General features: G+C 35.2%; 1 protein-coding gene and 1 non-coding gene across 17 annotated transcripts in view; one reads left to right on the top strand and one right to left on the bottom strand.

The window, feature by feature from the left end:
* Positions 1-21,648, top strand: part of NEK1 (NIMA related kinase 1) — a 133,621-nt gene that overhangs the window by 39,419 nt on the left and 72,554 nt on the right. For 11 of the 16 annotated variants that reach the window (XM_016423130.2, XM_016423128.2, XM_007496134.3 and 8 more), the window contains 5 exons: positions 4,171-4,328; positions 13,669-13,728; positions 13,964-14,023; positions 14,116-14,163; positions 15,225-15,299. In XM_016423130.2, coding sequence (XP_016278616.2) covers positions 4,171-4,328; positions 13,669-13,728; positions 13,964-14,023; positions 14,116-14,163; positions 15,225-15,299 — 401 coding nt within the window. The remainder of the gene's footprint in view (positions 1-4,170; positions 4,329-13,668; positions 13,729-13,963; positions 14,024-14,115; positions 14,164-15,224; positions 15,300-21,648) is intronic. The other 5 variants (XM_056802884.1, XM_056802881.1, XM_016423127.2 and 2 more) reach the window with 2 other exon arrangements.
* Positions 6,815-6,861, bottom strand: MIR12297E-2 (microRNA mir-12297e-2; the record flags this gene model as incomplete). Its single annotated transcript, NR_162963.1, is given in 1 exon segment — positions 6,815-6,861. It is a non-coding gene; the product is annotated as a microRNA mir-12297e-2 (primary transcript).

The following is a 21,648-nucleotide window of genomic DNA, read 5'->3' as shown; positions in this document are numbered from 1 at the left end:
AGCCCAGATGGATGGGTCCATACGATGTAGCTCTCACCACTCCTACATCGATCAAAGTAGTAGGAAAAGATTCTTGGCTTCACGCATCTCACGTTTAAACATCATTATGCCCATGATAACACACCAAAAGACAACTTAATGGAATCTGTTCAAACACAGATGCCCCAAGAACAAATTTTACACCAACATTAGGGGTTGTGTTGTAAATAAGGACAACCCATAAATTGTATATCTGTAAATAAATCTCTAGTACTAGAGAATATATATGTATATATGTATTTAAATAATATGTGACATGTAAATGTGTACAAATAGACGTGTGTGTGTGTGTACATATACATATATATATATATATATATCTCATAATAATGATCTAATCCAGTAATATAGATAGGAGAGTTAAAATACTAACCATTAATAGACAGGGTAGTTTAGGGTGGAAAAAGGAATATTGTAACTAGAGAGGTAACATAGAGACAGAATAAATCAGATTTCATTACATGCAAGTAAATATATATATACACACACACACACACACACACACACACATATATATATATATATATATATATATATATATATATATACACACACACACACACACATACACCTATAAATGTTATGAATTGTTACATTGGCATTAGTATTGCATAATGTATAGGATAGTTCAATTTTACTCAAGTTCAATTTTATATTGACTGTAATTGGAATGACCTTTGTATTAAGAAATTGTTATATTGTAAAAATTTTGTGGATATATCCTAACCCTCTTCCCACAACTCAGTCTTATCATAAGATAGGAATTTATATTAGCAAATAGACAGATTAGGATAAGATTTATTATTTTTGGAGGGGGGGGTTAGATGGGAACAATAAGTGGCATAGATAGATTAGAATTGACATAGAAGATAAGTAACTGGCATGGGCCAGGTGGCACCATAAAAACAACAGGAAATGGATTTGTGACAGAGACTGGCACTAGAGAAAAGTGATAGGCTGAAGAGTATGTGAAATTGATCACCTCGATGGGGGAAGGGCCCCAGGAATGGAATTGAAAGGAAGAGAAGACTTTGGCTGGGAGAGCAGTGAGACTCTCAGTCTTGAGAAGCGGAAGAGAGAAGTTGGGAAAAAGACTTTCTCTTGAGGGTTACCTACTTTTCCTGCTGGTGACTGGAAATCTTTCCCCCCAACACTTACCAATTTAAGGGACTTTCTGAAGAGAAACCTAAACAGAATTTACCTCAGCTCCCGTTGCCCAGGGGTGAGTCAACCTGACTTTCTCTCAGGGGGCTCAGGCTGCCAAGGCCTGAGTTCCCCCCAAACTCGAGGAAGAAGGAGAAAGTTTAGATAGAGACAGGGACCCCTTTTCTCACATTCCTTTCTTGTTCTTCCCTGCCCATTATTCCTTTTGTATTACCTGATTGAGTTAACATTAAAAGTTATCTGTTCCCCAAGCTGAGTGAGTCAACGGATCAAGGGGAGACCTTTGGTGGAGGGGGGACAAGAGGGACAAGAATAAATCTGGGGGGGGCAGCTTTAGCTAAGGAGGGAAGGCAGAAGGTGGAAAATCTTCAAACCGCCTCTCCTCTCTCTGAGCCAACTCATTACATCTGATGTCTCACCTGAACCCTGCTTTGAGAAGGGGGTTCTCCTATCTTTCCCTCTCCATACCGAAAGTCCAAACTTCCCTCGGGGAAAAACTTCCCTCCTTTTATCTTTTTTTAATACAACAATCATAAATCTGAAGTTGTTAAATGGCTTTATGAAACAGATTAAACCTTTTTTTCCCCTCCAGCATTACCAATACAAGGAATTTGTTTCACTTGACTATATATTTCCTATAAAGGTTTTGTTTTTCTTTTTTAAAATGGGGGGAGGGTGGTAGGAAGGAGAGAAAAATAGATTGTGTTCATTGAAAAATATAAAATTTAAAAAATTGTTAAGCACTGTGCATGGTGAAGGACCAAATATCATCATAAAGAAATAGATTATATTTTAAAAGGCAGGAAAAAATTTGTCATTGATAAGGGACCTATTGCTAAGTCAACTGTCCGCATTAGTTGGATTAGCAATTTGTAGAGCTACAGTCAGATTTAGTAAAAAGGAAAAGATGAAATCACAAAAATGAGGAAGGTCTATGACATTTAAAACAATTTAACCCTGAATTATTTTTTTCCCCTAAACTCTTACCTTCTGTCTTAGAATCAGTACTAGTCATTGCTTCTAATGCAGAAGAGTGGTAAGGGCTAGGCAAAGGGGGTTAAGTGACTTGCTCAGACAGACAGTGGAATGCATACTCTTGATCTCTGATTTGCCCTTTTATCTGATTGTTGTGAACCAATTTCATGGGAACTGGGTAAAAGAGCAGAACAACTTTGAGTGGAATAGGCTTTAACCCATCCCCTCATGAAGTATGAAGGCATTAGGATTAGGAAAGTTTACTAACCTCAGTTACTTAGATTAGATGAAATTTGCTAAACTTATTATGATGAAGGGAGCCTTGCATTCTTTGCCTCAATGTAGCTGACTAAACCAAACCACTGTTGGGTATATAGGAACTTCCTGGTACATAGGCAAATCAGTCAGTAGTCAAATATGAAATCACTTCTGTCATCTAAGATCCTAACAATAGGCCAATCCTCAAAATAAAATCTTGTCTTATAGGCTTTTTTAGTAACAAATTGTTTTCCATCCATGCATCAATATCCCTTGGAAGATAAAACAACAGAAATAAGTTTGTTAAAAATCAGGCAAAACATAGAACAAATGTATGCTTGCCAAAGGTATTCACCATTGGGATGGTGGAGGTTTAGGTTAGAGTCCAGGTCAAGGAGGAATTCCCTCTGTATGATAAGGTCCTCCAGATTTTTCTGTCTGTAGGTGATAGTGTGTTGGTTGTAATAAATGCCAGAACATTGTAGAATCTTCTAAAAGAGATCTGTGATCACCCAAAACAATTTGGTCTATTCCTCTGATAGGAAAATCCAAGTGTATGAAAAAGTTACCAAAATTTCAAAATATATTTGGATGGAAACCGTACAGAGGCTGTCAGTGGTATTTATTAAGTGACTACCATGTTTACCAGTCTGCTAAACCCTACACCAAATACATCTATCTTGTACTGACTGTACAAATGAAAAGTGAGCTGAGTCCAGAATTAAACAATGGAATAGTTCAGTTTCTTTTGGTAAAATAGCAGACCTCTTTTACTGACTACAGGCCTGACTTTCCAATATTTCTGTTTAAAGCACTGTTATAGTATGGTAACAAAATATAGAATACATCTCACCTCAAGCAAAATGTGATGGTAGTGGAAAGGACTGGATTACATGTGAGCAGGTTGCAATATATAATCAGGAACCCTAAAGAATGAAGTATGAAATTTCAATAAGATATGGATGAAAAAATAGATGCCATGCTCACAAGACATAATGAAAGGATTTCAGGTTGCTAGAGTGCTCCACTGGCACTCCTGTGATTTTTGAAGAAAGCAAGAAAAGTCTCTAGCATCTTGGGTTTCTACTGGCAACTTCTGGTAATACATGGATAAATCATAACTGATGGTCAGGTATGAATGGGCTCCATCTGTATTATTAGAGGCAATTCCCAGATTGCTGAGATCACTAATCCATTCAAGTTATTTTTCCTTCACAGACCTAGAGGTAGATTGAATCTTTATTCTTTAATCATAAATCTTTATCTACACTAATTTATCTTCTTGAAATTATGTCAGAGTTGTTATTAATGATGCAGTTAATATTTAACAACTTTACAAATTGATAGTTTTTTTAGATTAATACCTAATTAGTTTAGTAAATTGTCCTCTCTACTGAAATTTTTACATATTTACCTGAATTATTTCCTCATGTGAGGCATTTTGGTTTTGTGGATAGAACAGTCATCATCAACCATTAAGTGTTAACTGTGTTCCAGCTCCTGTGCTCAGCAATGAATTTTGTATTTATGGTATTAGATTGAATTAGCTGAATTGAAAGCAATTATATTTTTAATGTAAAAGGATTTATAGGGGTCTTTGATAAGAAAGGTTAGAAATTAAATGATTACAACTCAAAAGTTGTAATCTGGAAGAATTTTAATTAAAATTGTAGTAAGAGCCCTTCAAAATTAAGATTAAAAAAATAACTTCTGTCTTTGTCCTTTACTGTGTAGCCAAAAGACCAGCTCAGGGACAGATCTTTGCTTCTCCGGCTCCTGCTCAGAAAATTACAAAACCTGCTGCTAAATATGGAGTGCCTTTAACATATAAGAAAGTGGTTGAAATGCCTAAAAAATTCAATGAAAAGAAGCCACTCTCAAGATGCAAACAGGTATAAGCATGACAATAAACAGCATTTGTAACATATTTAGTCTTTTAATTCTTTTTTATCTTTTATTTTTACATCACTGCCCCTCATTATGTGCCCAGATAGCTAGCCCTTAAAACAAAGATTGAAAGAGTTAAAGCTTAGTAAAACTAATGAGCTCATCAGCCAAGTTTGACATGAAATTTGGTATTCTATATCCATAGCCCTCTATCTTTACACATAAGAAAGATAGGTACATTTTTGTATCTTTTGTTTGAGGCCAACCTTACTTGTCATAATTTCACAGCCTGCAGTCTTAATTTTTGTTATCATTATTTTTTTTACATTTACATTGTTGTCATCATATACACTATTTTCTTGTTCCCATCTTTCTTTGTATTTTTCATAGTCATTGTTTTTTCCAATGTAATAGTATTTTAATGTATTCATATGCCATAATTATTTTTCAATTGGTGGGATTTTCCTTTCTTTTCAGTTATTTGCTTTTACAAAACAGTTCTTGTATACATGTCTTGGTACTTATGAGACCTAGTTCCTTGAGGCATATGTCTGCCAGTACAATCTCTGGATCAAAAGATTTTGGATATTTTATTCACTTTCTTGGAATAATTCCAGATTACTTTATAGAATCATTGGACCTGTTGATAGATCCACCTGTTTTTCTACAACCTCTTCTACCTTGACTATTCCTATCTTTTCTGATCTTTTTAATTTTTACTAAGTTTGAAGTGAAATCTCAGAGTCGTTTGAATTTCTCATATTATTTTTAAAGTTACGTTTCACATGGTTATTAATAGTTTGCAGTTTTTCTTTTAAGAACTTTTTATTCATGACCTTTGGCCATTTACTCATTAGAAAATAGCTTTTGGTCTTACATATGCCTATACATTTTCTACATATCTTGTATATCAAACTCTTACCAAAAAAATTTTTGTAAAAGATTTTTAATTTCAAGTCATCAGAAACATCAAATTTGTCTTTTGTAGTTGCTTATAAACTTCATTTTGTTAAGAATTCCTTTTCTTGCCCTAATTGTAAAAGGTGTACCTTATCTTGTTCTGTTCTAAATTTTTTTATAGTGGGCATTTGAATGTTTAAATCACATTTCAATTTTAGGGTTTTTTTGCAGGATATGGTGTTTGATATTGTTCTAAATCTAATTTTTGCCAAATTGTTTTCCAGTTTTTTCAATAATCCTTGTCACATTAGGGAACTCGTCTCCAAGTGATTATGCCTGCAAGTTTGTTGAATGCTGGATTATTACAGTCTGTTATTTCAGATTTTTCTTATTTGTAAAGTGCCTAACTGCCTGTCACACAGTAAACACTCTATAAATGTTTATTCTTCTCTTCTTCCCACCTCTTCCTGATCTAGTCTCTTCCATTGATTTTTTACTACCTTTAACCAGTACCAGATGTTTTTGATGATTGTTGCTTTAATACTGTTATTATATATATATAATATATTATATTATGTTATATATACTATTATACAAATGGCCTTCAAATACCATTCCCATTTTATTCCTATTTTTGTTTATTAGTTCTTTTTTGTTCCATTAAATGAATTATCATATTGTCATACTGTATAAAGTATCCTCTTAATTGATCATTTTAGCCCTAAATCTATTAAATTATTTTAGGTAATATTGCCATTTTTATCATGCTGAGAGCACTGAATCTTTCTTCTATTTATGATCTTTTCTGTATTTAAAAAAAACATTTTGGAATTGATTCTAATCAGTTCCTGAGCATGAGTATTTCCCAGATATTTTAGCATTCTATATAGTTCCTTGTTTAATGGGATTTTCCTTTCTATTTCATGCTGGACTTTGTTATTGCTATAGAGCAGGGGTCCCCAAACTTTTTACACAGGGACCAGTTCATTGTCCCTCAGACCATTGGAGGGCCAGACTATTAAAAAAAACAACTATGAACAAATCCCTATGCACACTGCACATATCTTATTTTAAAGTTAAAAAAAAAAACGGGAACAAATACAATATTTAAAATAAAGAACAAGTAAATTTAAATCTAAAAACTGACAATGTAATGGCCCCTATAACAGGGGCCATTATGGGCCATTATGTTGTACATCTAGGGGAGTATGAGGGCCATTGTACTACTGTGTTTCCCCCAAAATAAGACACTGTCTTATATTAATTTGACCCCCCAAAAAACAGGGGGTGTCTTATAAAACACCTAGTGGCACTGGTGGGCTTCTCACAGTAGAGGCCCACTGCTGATGTCACAGGCCAGATCACCGCTATTAAATGCCTGTATATAATACTGGAGGCAGTGCTGGGCCTGTGGCACGGTATGCCGCTGTCTGGGATGGACTGTTGCAGCACTGGCTGGGATGGGCCTGTCACACCTTGCACAGGCCCATCACTGCCATCACTATACCAGGCAGCAGTATACACAGTGCGGAATCCCCTCCCCCAGATCGCTGCTCACCATGCTGACATCTTCCATTGTGCAGCCACATAATCCTTTGCGCAGCGCCTCGTTCTCATTCAGTTACTCTCAGAACAAGGCATCATGCAAAGGATTATGTCACTGGAAGTAGTACTGTATGTGAACAATGCCACACTTTGCACTGCCACATACAGTACTCCAGGAGCACAGGATGCATATGCATCCTGTTCTCTTCTCACTGACCACCAATGAAAGAGATGCCCCTTCCAGAAGTGCAGCGGGGGCTGGATAAATGGCCTCAGGGGGCCACAGTTTCAGGACCCCCTGCTATGGAGAAATGCTTTTAATTTTGGGGATTTTTTTGTGGCCTTTTATTTTACTGAAGCTTATTGTCTTAAGTAGGCTTATTTTCCTCATTCTCTAAATTTTTTTTGGTTAATCATCATGTTTTCAGTAGATGGAATCGTTTTTTCTCTTCTTTGCCCATTTTTATCCCTTTGGTTTCTTTTTTTCATTGTATTTTTATTGTTACCACTAGCACTCCTAGACTATGTTGAAGTTGGGAGGAAGAGCATTCTTACTTTTGTTTCTTTGTTATAAGGAAAGCTTCTATTGTCTTCACTATTGTGGATAATAGCGTTTGGTTTTAGATTTAGACCTTTTTTTAATTATAACCCTTACCTTCCGTCTTGGAGCCAATACGCAGAAGAGTGGTAAGGGCTAGGCCATGGGGGTCAAGTGACTTGCCCAGGGTCACACAGCTGGGAAGTGTCTGAGGCCAGATTTGAACCTAGGACCTCCCATCTCTAGGTCTGGCTCTCAATCCACTGAGCTACCCAGCTTCCCCCTAGACCTATTTTTTATATTGCGTAAAAGTCTTTCTATGTCTCTATCTTCATAGTTTTGTTTTGTTTTTTTGCATAAATAGGTTTAGTACTTTGTCAAAGTTTTCTACTTATTTTTTAATCATGTGGTTCGGAATATTTTTGGTTTTATGTTTATTCTGATTTTTAACTATCCTTATATCTGTGGTATGAATTCAGTTTGATTATGGTAAATAATTTTTGGAATATATTGCTGTAGTCTTTTGGTAAGAATTTGATTTAAAATTTTTTCTTTATTGTTCACTAGTGATGTTTATCTATGTTCTCTGTGTTATCCTTCCATTGTTTGTTTGTTAGGATTATATTTTTCTCATAAAAATGAGTTTTTTAGAATGTTTTTCCCTTGGTTTTTGAGAATAATTTATGTAGCATCAGTGTTAACTTTTAATAAGTTTGTTCCATTTCATCTACAAACCAGAATTTTCTCAAAAACAATTCTCAAGAGCCAGCTATTCTTTTAAAAGGCCATCTTCCCCCTCACATTGCACTATCCAATAAAATTATGTTCTGTTTTGTCAGAATGAGTTATTCTTGTCTGTAGGTCTTTTTCTTTTACCTTTTGGAAAAATCATATTCCAGGTTTTCCCTTCTTTTAAACTATTTGCTAAATTATCTTGCGTAATCATTACTCTGGTTTCTTGGTACTTGATCTTTTTCTTGATATTTTTCTCTGGGGCAGTATGGTTTCTTTGATCTTAAAGTTACAGAGTTTGGCAGTCATTTTTCTGGGTATATAAAATTTGTAGTTTCTGGCAGTGACCTCTAAATTTAATTTTTACTTTTGTTCTATTAGTTCTCACTAGTTTTCTTTTTTATTTCTAAAATATATGATTTTGTTTATTATTTTCAGGGAGTCAGTAGCTTTAAAAATCATCCTTCCTTGTCTTATTTTCCTAGTTAATTGGTTTTGCTGGGAGATAGCAGAAATATTACCAACCTAAGTATCATCCTCAATTCCCTACTCTTTATCCCCACTCCCTTCAGTGTAAAAGTTCCTGCGAAATCTATTCATTTCTCCCTTCTTGACATTTCGTTGGCTTCCTTCTCTCTTCTGACCCTGCCATCATCCTGATTCAAGCTCTTTTTACCTATTTCTCAATTATTGCAGTAACTTTTTTTTTAAACCCTTACCTTCCATCTTGGAGTCAATGCTGTGTATTGGCTCCAAAGCAGAAGAGTGGTAAGGGCTAGATAATGAGGGTCAAGTGACTTGCCCAGGGTCACACAGCTGGGAAGTGTCTGAGGCCAGATTTGAACCTAGGACCTCCCATCTCTAGGCCTGGCTCTCAATTCACTGTGCCACCCAGCTGCCCTGCAGTAACTTTCTGGTTGATATATGTGCCTCAAATCTCTCCCAAATCCAATTCATTCTTGATTTTTCTAAAATACAGATCTGATCATTCTACCTCTGTATTAAAGAAATTCCACTGGTTTCCCATTACTTCAGCATCAAACATAAAATCATGTTTATTTTTTAAAGTCTTTCATAAACTGACCCTTTCTCACCTTTCTACCCTTTTTTTACCCCTCATCTTCTCTACTCATACTCCAAAATCCAGTGACACTGGCTTCCTTACTCTTCCTCAAGACAAGTTGTTTCTTTCTTTTTTTTTTAACTTGGCATAATCGCTCTTTATTCATGTTAGTTAATTCATAATCATTTTTTCATAGGAATAATTAAAGTTATTCTATATGATGATTGACTCTTCTTGTTGAGGCTTTAGGATCAAGATTAATGTTGTCTGTCCCTTGTTTTCATAGAGGACCAATAACATTATGGGGCGATGTTTTTGATTTCTATATGAACTGGATTTAAGTGAAGCATAGTTGCACAAAGTCATCAACCTCACTCTCTCTTCCAGAGTAATGGAAGTCCAGTGTCAGGACAAAAATTGGGATGATAGCTGATGGCTTGGGATGTAGTGAATGGCCTCGGCATCTCAGATGTCTGACCAAGCTCCAAGCTTTCCACAGTGTCTGCTTCAGCTAAGACAAGTCATTTTCTGACTTGGAATTTACAACTATTTCCATTTCTGAAATTCTTTCCATATTCTTCTCTCCTCTTTTACCTTCCCTAATTTTCTTAAAAGCTTACCTAAAATCTTGCCTTCTATAAGAAGCCTTTCTGGAACCTCATTAATGCTAATCCTCTTTCTTGATTTTCTCAAATTTCACCTGTGTATATCTTCATATATAGTTGCTTGCTCATTCTCCTATCTTCCCCCATTAGATTATGAGCTCTGTGGAGCTCAAAAAACTGGAAGGTTTAAAAAATTTATCTTTCTTTTATCCCCATTGTTTATCACAGTGTCTAGCATATGCATTTTAGGCTATTCATAAATGTTTATTGACTTGAAACATTCTTTATAATTTTCAGGTTTTTTCTTAATTATGTTCTAATATTTCTTATATAATTGAATTTTTCAATTCTACTTTTCAAGGTGACTATTACTTGGGCTAAGTTTTACTTCTTTCTAACTATTCTTTGTCCATGTTTTTCCTTAGAAGGTCGTATTTTCATATTTATCCCCCCCTCCCTTTTTTTACTAGTTACCTACTTTAAAAAAACCAACACTTACCTTCTGTCTTAAAATCAATGTTAAATACCTGTTCCAAGGCAGAAGAGCAGTAAGGGCTAGGCAGTTGGGGTTAAGTGACTTACTAAGGGTCACCCAGGTAGGAAGTATCTGAGACCAGATTTTAACTTAGGACCTCTTGTCTCCAGGCCTGGCTCTCTATCCACTGAGCCACCTATCTTTCCCCCACCCCCACTCCCCCATCTACTCTTGTGACTAAGCCAATTTTGTAGGATTATATTCTTTTTAAATTTTATTTTATGATTCTCTTTACCCATGTTTCCTTAGATTATTAGATGTTTTCCTCTTTTTGCTCATTCCTTTAATCTTTCCTCTAGCAATGACTGTTCAAAGCCCCTAATTTTGTTCTTTAAACTTTTTTTTGACTCTTCAGTAGCAGGTATATAGTCACTTGAAGTTTGTTGCTTGTCCAAGCCATTAGCTTGCTTGTAGAGTTCATCCAGTAGAGAGGGCACTCCTACCCTCATCCTATTCCCCATTGACATCCATCCTATCTCATTGGTACCTTCCCTGCATGATAGTATCATTCTTAAGTAATATTTCCCCTTCAGCTATAAAATGGTGGGTAAGTTTGGAACTTCTTAGAAGGATTGTGTCTGCCCTGACAAAGAACCATTTCTGTAGGCCTAAAGTGCCTTGAGAATGGGAGTCCTTTCCTTTACTTTTTCAATTTAGTTTTGATGTTTCTGCTACAATCCTTATACTCTAAGCTTCATCTCTGTCCCTCTTTACCCCATCTACAAAATAGAGGCTAAGTAGATCATGGCATAGAAAGCAGGGGCAGTGAGCATAGGCCAGCCTGGATCCTTAGGGAATTCAGTTAATTCGCAAGTTTCTTGTGTGTGATTATAAGAAAAGCAAAGTTATGAGAGGGCATTATGTCAGAAGTACCAGTGAGTGTGCATGGTTGTCTGGGCACTGCCCTTTGAATTGAAATTTTCTCAGTTGGCTTAATCATATAAGTGATTGAGTCCTACTGAGTATCTGGTGGAAGTTATTGGTGGAGAAGCAGCAATTGGGGTGAGAGAAAGGGAATGTTGAAGGGTTTTCTCAGGGTCAGAGTAGAAGATGTAACATGAGAATTTCTGCTGTTCTTTCCCCCTCTTGCTGTTGCAGCTTGACTGCCCTCATTGATGATCTAGGTTTAGTTTCTGTTGTTTTGGTACCTTCTCTTGAGATAGGATAATTTCCTAAACCCAAAACTTAACTAAGATTTTACCCTGTGTTACTTACTCCACCTCCTATCCATAGCCATGGCTTCTTTATTCCATTACCCTGGTCTCTGGCATTATCTCCTAAAATGGTAGGTCTTCTTCCTATCCTTCTCACTACATAGCCATTCACAGAATACTTAGGATAACTCATTTGATCCTTAACAATAACCCTGGGAGACAGGTTCCCCATCTTTGCTTTGCCTATTGTTGGTTACTCAGACTTTCTTCTACTTATTTCCATCAAACTGAATAAAACTATCTTTTTCTTTCTTAAAAATAGAAAGAAACCAAGCCTTAGAGGGCAAGTGACTTGTTGAGGGTCACATATCTATAGTGTTTGAGACATGATTCAAACTCTAGTCTTCTTAACTCTAAATTCTCTGCTCTATCCACTATGCAACATGAGAAAAGAATGAACTAGCCTTCACAGATGATATTCTCTAGCAGTCTACATCCCCCCCCCCCCCCAATTTTATTTCCAATTCCAATTCCTACCTAGTGAGAAGGCAGGAAATACAATACAAATTATATATATGAAATCATGCAAAACATTTCTACATTAGCCTTGTGGTCGGTCCCCCCTCCCCCAAATAAAGAGAAAGAGGAAAAAAAAACATGCTTCTACCTTCTCTCTGAATCTGTCAGTTCTTCCTGGAGTTAGATAGCATTTTTCATCATGAGTTAATTATCTTACAGTATTACTGTTACTATATGACTGGTTCTTCTAAAGTTCTGTTCACTTCACAGTTTACTCATTTTTTCAGAAACCATTCTCTTATCATTTCTTATAATACAATAATATTCCATCACAATCATGGACCACAGCTTATTCAGCCATTCCCCAGTTGAAGGACATCCCTTCAGTTTCCAATTCTTTGCTACCATAAAAAGCTACTCGAAATATTTTTTGTTCTTTTTGGTCCTTTTTTCTTTTCTTTGATATCTTTGGAGTACAAATCTGGTAGTGCAATGGCTGGGTCAGAGGGCATAGGCAATTTTTTTGGTTCTTGGGACATAATTCAAAATTGTTCTCTAGAATGATTGAACCAGTTCTCTACTCCATTAACAATATTTACCAAGCTGATAATACTTTTTCCATAGATTTCCTTGTAATTCATTTCTTTTCTCAATTTTTCCTTTACCATTTCTTCTTTATCTTCTTCATCTCTTTCAGAAATTCTTGTTGGGCTTGAGTCCACTTAGCATTTTTCTTTGAGGCTTTATAGCTGTATATATATATATAGCTATATAGCTTTATAGCTTTATAGCTCAGGTCTTCTGAGTTTATATCTTGGTCTTATGTCCTTGTCCAGTGGTAGCTTTTTATGGGCAAATTCTTTTGTTGTAATTTGGTCATATTTTTAGCCTATTTCTTGATTTTGAACTTTATGTTAAAGTTGGGCTCTACTCACCTAGCATGTGGAGGCATTGTCCCAAGTTTCAGGGTTTTTTGTACTACTGTTTTCAGAGCTAGTCTGCATATTTTCCTTGCTTCCAAGATATGATGCAGGTAGTGATGTGGTCACTACTGTCCTAGTCTGTACTCTGATCTTTACCCAGCAAGGGCACCGATCCCCTGCAGCCGTAAGTACTAGTATTCTCTTTGTCTTGGAACTATGACCAGGACCCCTACTTTCTTGTGACTGCTCCGGAACTTCAACCAGAACTGTTTATGGGCAATAGCGTTGCTAATTAATGCCAGTTGTACCCAGTGCCTGTCTTTTTCTTACTAGTTTTCTGACTGTCTCGACTGAAAACACTTAAAGATGTTGCTGTGACAGTTACCATTGCTAGCTGTGTGTGTGTATGGTTTCTGGATAGACTTCCACCCCACTGTCACAAACTTTTGATGACCTCTTACATTTTCTTAGGTTTGAAAAATGTCTTACCTTGACATGTTATGGTTCTGCTGCCCCAAGATTTCATTTGAGGCATTATTTTAAGTTGTTTGGAGGGGAATGTTGATAGAATTCTGCTGAGCTACTTCTAATCTGCCATATTTCAATAGTTTTATTGAGTATTAGAAAATGACTTTTAAAAAACTTTTGTCACTTAATTGATATTTTCTGATCCATAGAATATATATTTAGTTCAATTGAAGAAAATTACATTGTGAAGCAGAATTTTATCAAAATTGGCTTTACTGTTCTTTTTTGATTTTTCCTTATAAGTTGGAGTATACTAAAATGTTCATACTCTTTAACTAATTTTTAGCTTCACTTTTTATCCAGGCCCAACAAACTCCATCGAAGAAAATGAATCCTGGAGAAGAAAAGAGGAAAATGTTAGAGGTATAAAGTCAACTACTGATTATTTTCAAGCCACACAAATAATTTTAAAATAACTAAAAACCTCTATGGTAAAAACTAAACCTCCAAACCTTTCCTCCTTATTTCTTTCCACCAAAAACCTCTAACTTTTTAAAACTCCTTTGGGCATGCTTTTACTAATGGAGTACTAACTTTCCTAATGAAATATAAAACAAATTAACATAGTCACTGAAATAATACTTTACTTCTCTTTAAGGAGTTAGCAAGGAGGAAAAAGTTGGAATATCATGAAAAAGAAAAAAAACAAAGGGAACAGGTAGACTTAGGCTTATTTTTTTTCTTGTTTTGCTGATATATCCATTGTACAATATTTCTAGTGGTCTAAAAAAACTCTTTTCATTGTTACAGATTAGTTTATTAAAGCATGAACATATGAAAAAACAAGAGAAGGAAAGGGTAAGAATAAAATTCTTATTTTTTCCTAGTCTTCAGAATACATTTTTACTTCATAAACAAATTATATTTGTATGTGTGTACATTGTATGTATACATGTAAAACATTAAAAAAAAAACCCAACCGTTTCCTTCCATCTTAGAACCAATACTGTGTATTAGTTCCAAGGCAGAAGAGTGGTAAGGCCTAGGTAGTGGGGGTGAGTGACTTGCCCAAGGTCACATAGCTCTCAATTGACTGAGCCACCCAGCTGCCCCAAAACATTTTTTTTTAAACATTATTTTTATTTGGTCAATTTCAACCATTATTCATTGGATACAAAAATCATTTTCTTTTCCTCCCTCCCCTCCCGCCACCTTCCCATAGCTGACGCGCAGTTCCACCGAGTATTACATGTGTCCTTGATCCAAACCCATTTCCATGTTGTATTTGCACTAGGATGTTCATTTAGGGTCCACATCCCCAATCAAATTCCCTTGGCCCCTGTAGTCAAGCAGTTGCCTTTCCTCAGTGTTTTTACTCCCACAATTTGTCCTCTGATTGTGGATAGTGTTTTTTCTCATAGATCCCTACAGATTATTCAGGGACATTGTATTGACACTAATGGAGAAGTCCATTACATTTGATTGTAACACAGTATATCAGTCTCTGCGTACAGTGTTTTCCTGGTTCTGCTCCTTTTGCTCTGCATCACTTCCTGGAGGTTGTTCCAGTCTCCATGGAATTCCTCCACTTTATTATTCCTTTTAGCACAATAGTATTCCATCACCAACATATACCACAATTTGTTCAGCCATTCCCCAATTGAAGGGCATCCCCTCATTTTCCAATTTTTTGCCACCACAAAGAGAGCATTTTTGTATGAATATTTTTGTACACGTCTTTTTCCTTATTATTTCTTTGGGGCATAAACCCAGCAATGCTATGGCTTGGTCAAAAGGTAGGCAATCTTTTAGCGCCCTTTGGGCATAGTTCCAAATTGCCCTCCAGAATGGTTGGATCAATTCACAAAATGTTTGTTTTCTAAACAAAATAATTTCAATTGTGCTTTTTTATTTTTAAGATGGAGCGAATAAACAAAGCCAGAGAACAAGGATGGAGAAGTGTTCTAAGCTGCAGTGGAAGTAGTGAAATTAAGGTAGGCAGTGGGTATTAATACTGAATCATATAATTGTTAAACTATGGTTAAAATTTAGTCCTATAATTCAATGTTCTCTATTGATTACTTCCATTTAGCAAATAAAATATATTCATGATTCATTTGCAATTAAATTAATCCTGTAAAATATTACTATGAATATTATACTTTTTCTTTGTCTTGGCTAAGCATATTTCTAAAATTGTTTCATTTTTATCTGAAGATACATGAAAATAGTAACATTCATATTACTCTTGTCTTTTTAAACTTTGTTTTATATTTTTTTTATTCTGTGCATTAAAAAACATTTTAATGACCTTTTTTTTTGTTATTTTTGTTACTGATAATGTATCCCTCATCTCCTCTCCAGCCTTTCTCTTCCCCATTAAAGCTGATTAAAAAAAACCCTTTTAAAAAATCAATGTGGGGGCAGCTGGGTGGCTCAGTGGATTGAGAGTCAGGCCTAGAGATAGGAGGTCCTAGGTTCAAATCTGGCCTCAGATACTTCCCAGCTGTGTGACCCTGGGTAAGTCACTTGACTCCCATTGCCTAGCCCTTACCACTCTTCTGCTTTGGTACTAATACACAGTATTGATTACAAGACGGAAGGTAAGGGTTTTTAACTTTAAAAAAATCAATGTAATCAAGTTTTCAAATCTATTGGAATAATAGCATACTACACCTAGACATGTTTATTTATCATTTTTAATTTTATTATTCATTATTAAAGAGTAGCAAATAAATTTCCTTATGTTAATTAAAATATATTGGATACCTTTCTTTATGTGTTCTTTTATTAAAACAGACCCAAGCCCTATTAATTCTATTACCTAAAAAAGACTTCTTTAATATAAAAATGTATCAGAAATTCCAAATCATAAGAGATAATTTTCAGGAAATAAACAATTAGCAAACTCTCCAAAAAAGCAAGCCATCTACATTGCTAAGTGAATTTATCCAAACTTTTATACATCAAATCTGATTACTTCAACTATTTTTAAATGTAAAGATAATGAACATTTATATAGAAGCTTACATATATCTTGTTTATATAGAGAAACTCTATGTAGCCTCATTCATTATAATTGATCAGTAAGTACTTATTTTGTGGTGAAAGGTTGGCAATACAAAGTCAAAAATTAAACCATTCTTTCTAAGAAGGAACTATGATTTTGATCTACCAACCCGGAAATAATTATCCTGAAAAAGGACCAAAAAGCAATAGCACTAATGAATATGGATGAAAACTATTAAATAAAAAACATTGGTAGTGAGAATAGCAAAATGAATTAAATGCATTCACTTCTGCCAAGTAGGTTCTAATTGTATGAATATACACGGAATGCAAAGGGATTGATTCTGGGTCCTCTGTAATAAGTCAAGATGAAATTGAGTCCTCAGTCAGAATTACTGGGGATACAAAAGAAGGCAAAAGGTAGTTCCTGTTTTCAGGAATTTCATGGTTAATGGGAGGACAGCATGCACACAGCTATTTACAAATAAGATATGGACAGCATATATTGGAGGTAATAAGTCATTAAAGGGGAATGGGAAAAGCTGCTTTTAGGAAGTGAGACTTTTTTTTATGGAATTTGAAGGAAACCAGGAGGTAGAGATGAGGAGGGAAAATGTTTCAGGCATGAGAGTCAGCCAGTGAAAATGCCCAGCATTTGGAGATGGACTGTTGTGTTTAAGAAACAGCTAAGAGGCCAGTGTCACTGGATCATGGAATACTTGGAAGGAAATAATGCTAAAAAGGTAGCAGAGGGCCAGGTTATAGAGGGCTCTAAAAGCCAAAGAAAAAGCATTTCCTGTTTGATCCATGAGATGACAGAAAACCACTGGAGCTTATTGAATGGTGGGGTTACATGGTCTCAGTTTTTAAGTGACATAGAAGGCAGAATTTTCAGCATGAGAAAGCAAAGGGAGAGGGAGCTGTGAGAAGTTTGAGGGGTAATGAAAAGGGTAATGAAGAACTAATTGTGGAGAGTGAGATCTTGAGTCAGAAAGGTGTAAAAGGATTAGCATGCTGCAGTGAAGATTCATATAGTATGATTGATGCTAGACATGACACAGTTGTGAGGGCATTGAGGGATTACTTCTCTCTGAAGGAGGAAACATTGTCAAAGGCATGGAAAAATCTTGGCCCTTATACTGAAATAAGACAACTTAGTGAACTGCACCAATACTGATCTGTCTGTCTCCCGATATATATATTTATATATGATTATAATGAAAATTATATGGATACTTACTCCAGCAATATTTGAAACAAATAGAATCAGGAAAACAATTGATTCAATAACTCTAGCATTGCCAATTTTGAAAGACTTCTGATCAATGCTACAAATAACTCATATATAGAAAAGCTACACAATCAACCCCCTCTAGTCTTGATGGTGAAGTTGTCAACAAGAGGTGCATAAGGAGACATATATTTTCTGACGCAGTCAATGTGTCAACCTCTGTTGCTTGACTTTATACTAGTTTAATATAAGAGAATGAATGACTTAAGTTGGGTAGTGTGACCAAGGAAAGTTATAGTAATGCAGGCAAAAAAAAAAAGTTAATGAACCATTTATAAATTACACAGAAGGGGCCAGCTGGGTAGCTCAGTGGATTGAGAGTCAGGCCTAGAGAAGGGAGGTCCTAGGTTCAAATCTGCCCTCAGACACTTCCCAGCTGTGTGACCCTGGGCAAGTCACTTGACCCCCATTGCCTAGCCCTTACCATTCTTCTGCCTTGGAGCCAATACACAGTATTGACTCCAAGACTGAAGGTAAGGGTTTTTAAAAAAATAAATAAATAAATTACACAGAAAAGAGTATGAAGGTCAGAGACATTGTTTAAGTGGTCCCGTCAATACTTGAGAGCTTTTTAAAGAAAGCTCTACAGAGGGATTCAGTTTCATATTCAATTCTTTTTCTGTTCTTTGAATATGAAAATGATCGTGTTGATATCTCTCAACTTTAAAATAAATAAAAAAGAATTCTGTTAACATTAAAATGATACATGCAAAAACATTTTAATGTTTTTTGTTTGTTACTGAAAAGCTAGAAAAACTTTCATAAACAATGAAGACTGGGTGAATTGTGATAATAGGATATTATGAAATCACAAAACATCACAGGGAAAAAGGCAAAAATGGAAAGGTAATCAGGTTCGCAAAATCAGAATTAGGAGAATGACATTCACATTGAAAAGGACTCTAGATAGAAAATACCCCAAATTTTAATTATATCAAAAGAAAAGAGATAAGGAGTCCTAGAAAGTTTTTATGAACTATTTTGGTTAGATATATAATTTGCTTCTACTAAAAATAGTTCACATTTGATGATCTAAATTTATTTTTATTGAGTTATTTGTTGAGTATTACTGTTTGTAATAAAACTCATTTTTTAAAAATTAGTGTAATGAAAACACAGTACAATTAAAAGAGTGAAATTAAGATCCCTAGATTTGAATTCCACAAATTATTTAGTTCTCTGAATCAATTTACCTATAAGGTGGAAATGATACAAGGAAAGTGTATTGTGAAAAAAAAGGACTTACACAAATTGTCATAAAAGTGTTAAAAAAAAAAACAAATTTTGGCAGGGTATGAGTTAATATATGAGTTATATAGTTTACTATATCTTTAAACTACTTTCCTCTTTGATTAACTTTTATAGCTAAACTCTTAAGATGATCTTCCATATTCTAGCCCCTTTCTCAGTCATGCTGCCTCACCCTAGAACTCTCTTTGTACCTATCTAAATTTTCTTCCATCTTCTCATTTGTCATTTTGATCTCTGTTGTTTTGATTGCTATTTAGATCATCTCCTTACTGAATCTTTCTTTTTCCTTCATTTTGTGACATACTCTTTTAGTTTGCATCATATCTCCTTGACTAACCTTTCATCTTCCTTTGGTACATCTTTCCACACTTTGGACTATAGTTCCTACTCTTTTCTCTTTTCAGTATTACAGAGAACTGACCAACTTCTTTTTGCCTTGAAGTTTCACCTTTTCATGATGATTTCTAAATGTACATTTTCAACCCTGAACTCTTAAGATTCCAGATAGGTACAGTTACCAGCTCCAATTAAATAAATTTGCTTTTTTATACCTCAAACTATGTATTGATATCTTATTTACTACTTCTTTAGCTCATGCAACTTTTTAATTGACCTTATTTTAGTAAATAGCACCGTGATTTCTCCAAACACCAAGAATCAAAACACTTCTTCTTTATGCTTGTTCTGTATCCAAGTTATAATCAATTGTTCATCTCTCTTCCACAGTTCTTTGTATTCCCTGATCAATACTTCAGTTTATTTTTTACCTCCAATGATATTTTTTCCTATTTTCCCCCAGTTACATGTAGAAACAATTTAAATCTTTGTTTTCTAATAATTTGCAATCTGAATTCTTTCCCTCTGTCCCTCCTCTCCCGCTTTCCTAAAATGGTAAGCAATTTGATATAGGTTATACACATGCTATCATGTAATATATATTTCCATATTTGTCATATTGTGACATAACACAAGTGCAAGAAAAAACTTATGAAGAAAGTAAAATGAAAACTGGTATTCTTTGATCTGCATTAGATTCCCATCAGTTCTTTCTCTGTTAGTGGACAGCATTTTTCATCATGAGTTCGATAAAGTTGTTTTGGATCATTGTATTGCTGATAATAGTTTTCATCCATAGTTGATCATCATTCAATAATGCCAGATATGGTGTACAGTGTTCTCCTGTTTTTGCTCACTTCACCTTGCATCAGTTCATTTAAGCCTTTACAGTTTTTTATGAAATTGTCCTGTTTTTCATTTCTTCTGGCATTATAATATTCCATAACAATCAAGTGTTATAACTTGTTCATTCATTCCTGAGGTGATGGACATTCCTTCATCTTCCAATTCTTTGCCACCACCAAAAGAACTGTTTTAAATATTTTTGTACAGATAGATCCCTTTCCCCTATTTTTGGTCTCTTTGGGATATAGACCCTCTATTGGTATTGTTCGGTTAGAGGGTATGCACAGTTTTATAGCCCTTTGGGTATAATGTTTTAACTCTTCATAATCTTATGCTTTGATCATTTCAGCAGCCCATTTGAGCTCCTTTAGCATAGTGTCTTTTTTGTGGCAGATTTTTGCACAGCAATGAATGAATGATTTCCCTCAAAAACCATTTCTCAGGCAATATTAAAAGTTGCCTTTTATACAGTATTCTGAGATCTTTAAAGTACTTTATGTACTAATATACTTAGGAGATAGGTCTCCCAGATGGTATTTCCATTTTACAGATGAAGACGTTGTAGAGGAGAAATTAAATGACATGAGTACACAGGTAGGAACTGTCGGGTTCAGAATTAGAACCCAGATCCCTCCTGACTCCAAGACCAGTGCTTTTTCCATTAGACCAAGTTCAAATTTAAGCCCTTTATTTGGCTTTTCAAATATAACTACATTTCTCACTACTCTCCACTATGCTTCAACCAATCCATTCTCTTTACAACATTCATCCTTTCTTCCCTTTTCTCTTCAGACATCTACCCTACTTTTCATTTCAGAACTTTATTTCATTTTGTTCCTATTACCTAGAAGTTCCTCCTTCCTTTACCTTACCTCTTTTTCTCTTTCTTCTTACTTTACCATTCAGACCTAGTTCAAAATTAGCCTCTTCCAAGAAGCATTCAATTATTAACGTTTTTCCCGTGATCTTTCTAATATTGGGCATTTCCTCATCACCTATTTTACATTCTGTGCCACTGCCAGGCCTGCTAGAGGTAATTGTGGTTTCAGGAGATGGGATGAGAAGGATGGATATGTTTCTGGGATCAGGAGGACCACAAGACACTGATGGTGAATCATACACCATTACAGCTAGTATTTTGTAGGGCAGTGTTACATAAGCTAAAGGATTAGGTAATCCTTTTACATAGACAATGGTTAGTAATAATTTACAATATCATTACAATGATTTAGTTTACCTTACTGAAGCTTAGACGGAGTTTTCTGTAGGGTAAATCAATATGTCAATGTGTAACCAGATTCTCATAGAATCCCTGCACCAGTAATTTCTTGGAAGGATATGCAGTTTCTATAAGGTACAGCAGGGAGGGGTTAGAAACCTCAAGTGAAGTCATGGGGCTATGTGACTGGTTCTTGCTAGGCTATGGCTATGATTTTATTGGGGTCTGTTCTTACTATTGGGGGGCTTATTCTTTCTCCACAGTTTTGCTGAATGGAGTATTAGACTTTGCCAATAACTATATTTCCTACATGCCACATTATTGCACAATTATATCAAATTTAAACATTTTTTGAAAAATCTATCCATGTCTAATCTTTACAAGTAAATTT

The sequence above is a fragment of the Monodelphis domestica genome, chromosome 6 (genome assembly GCF_027887165.1).
Source record: "Monodelphis domestica isolate mMonDom1 chromosome 6, mMonDom1.pri, whole genome shotgun sequence".
NCBI lineage: Eukaryota > Metazoa > Chordata > Mammalia > Didelphimorphia > Didelphidae > Monodelphis > Monodelphis domestica.
The sequence above is the reverse complement of the archived record's forward strand: the minus strand, read 5'-3'. Positions and strand labels throughout refer to the sequence as shown.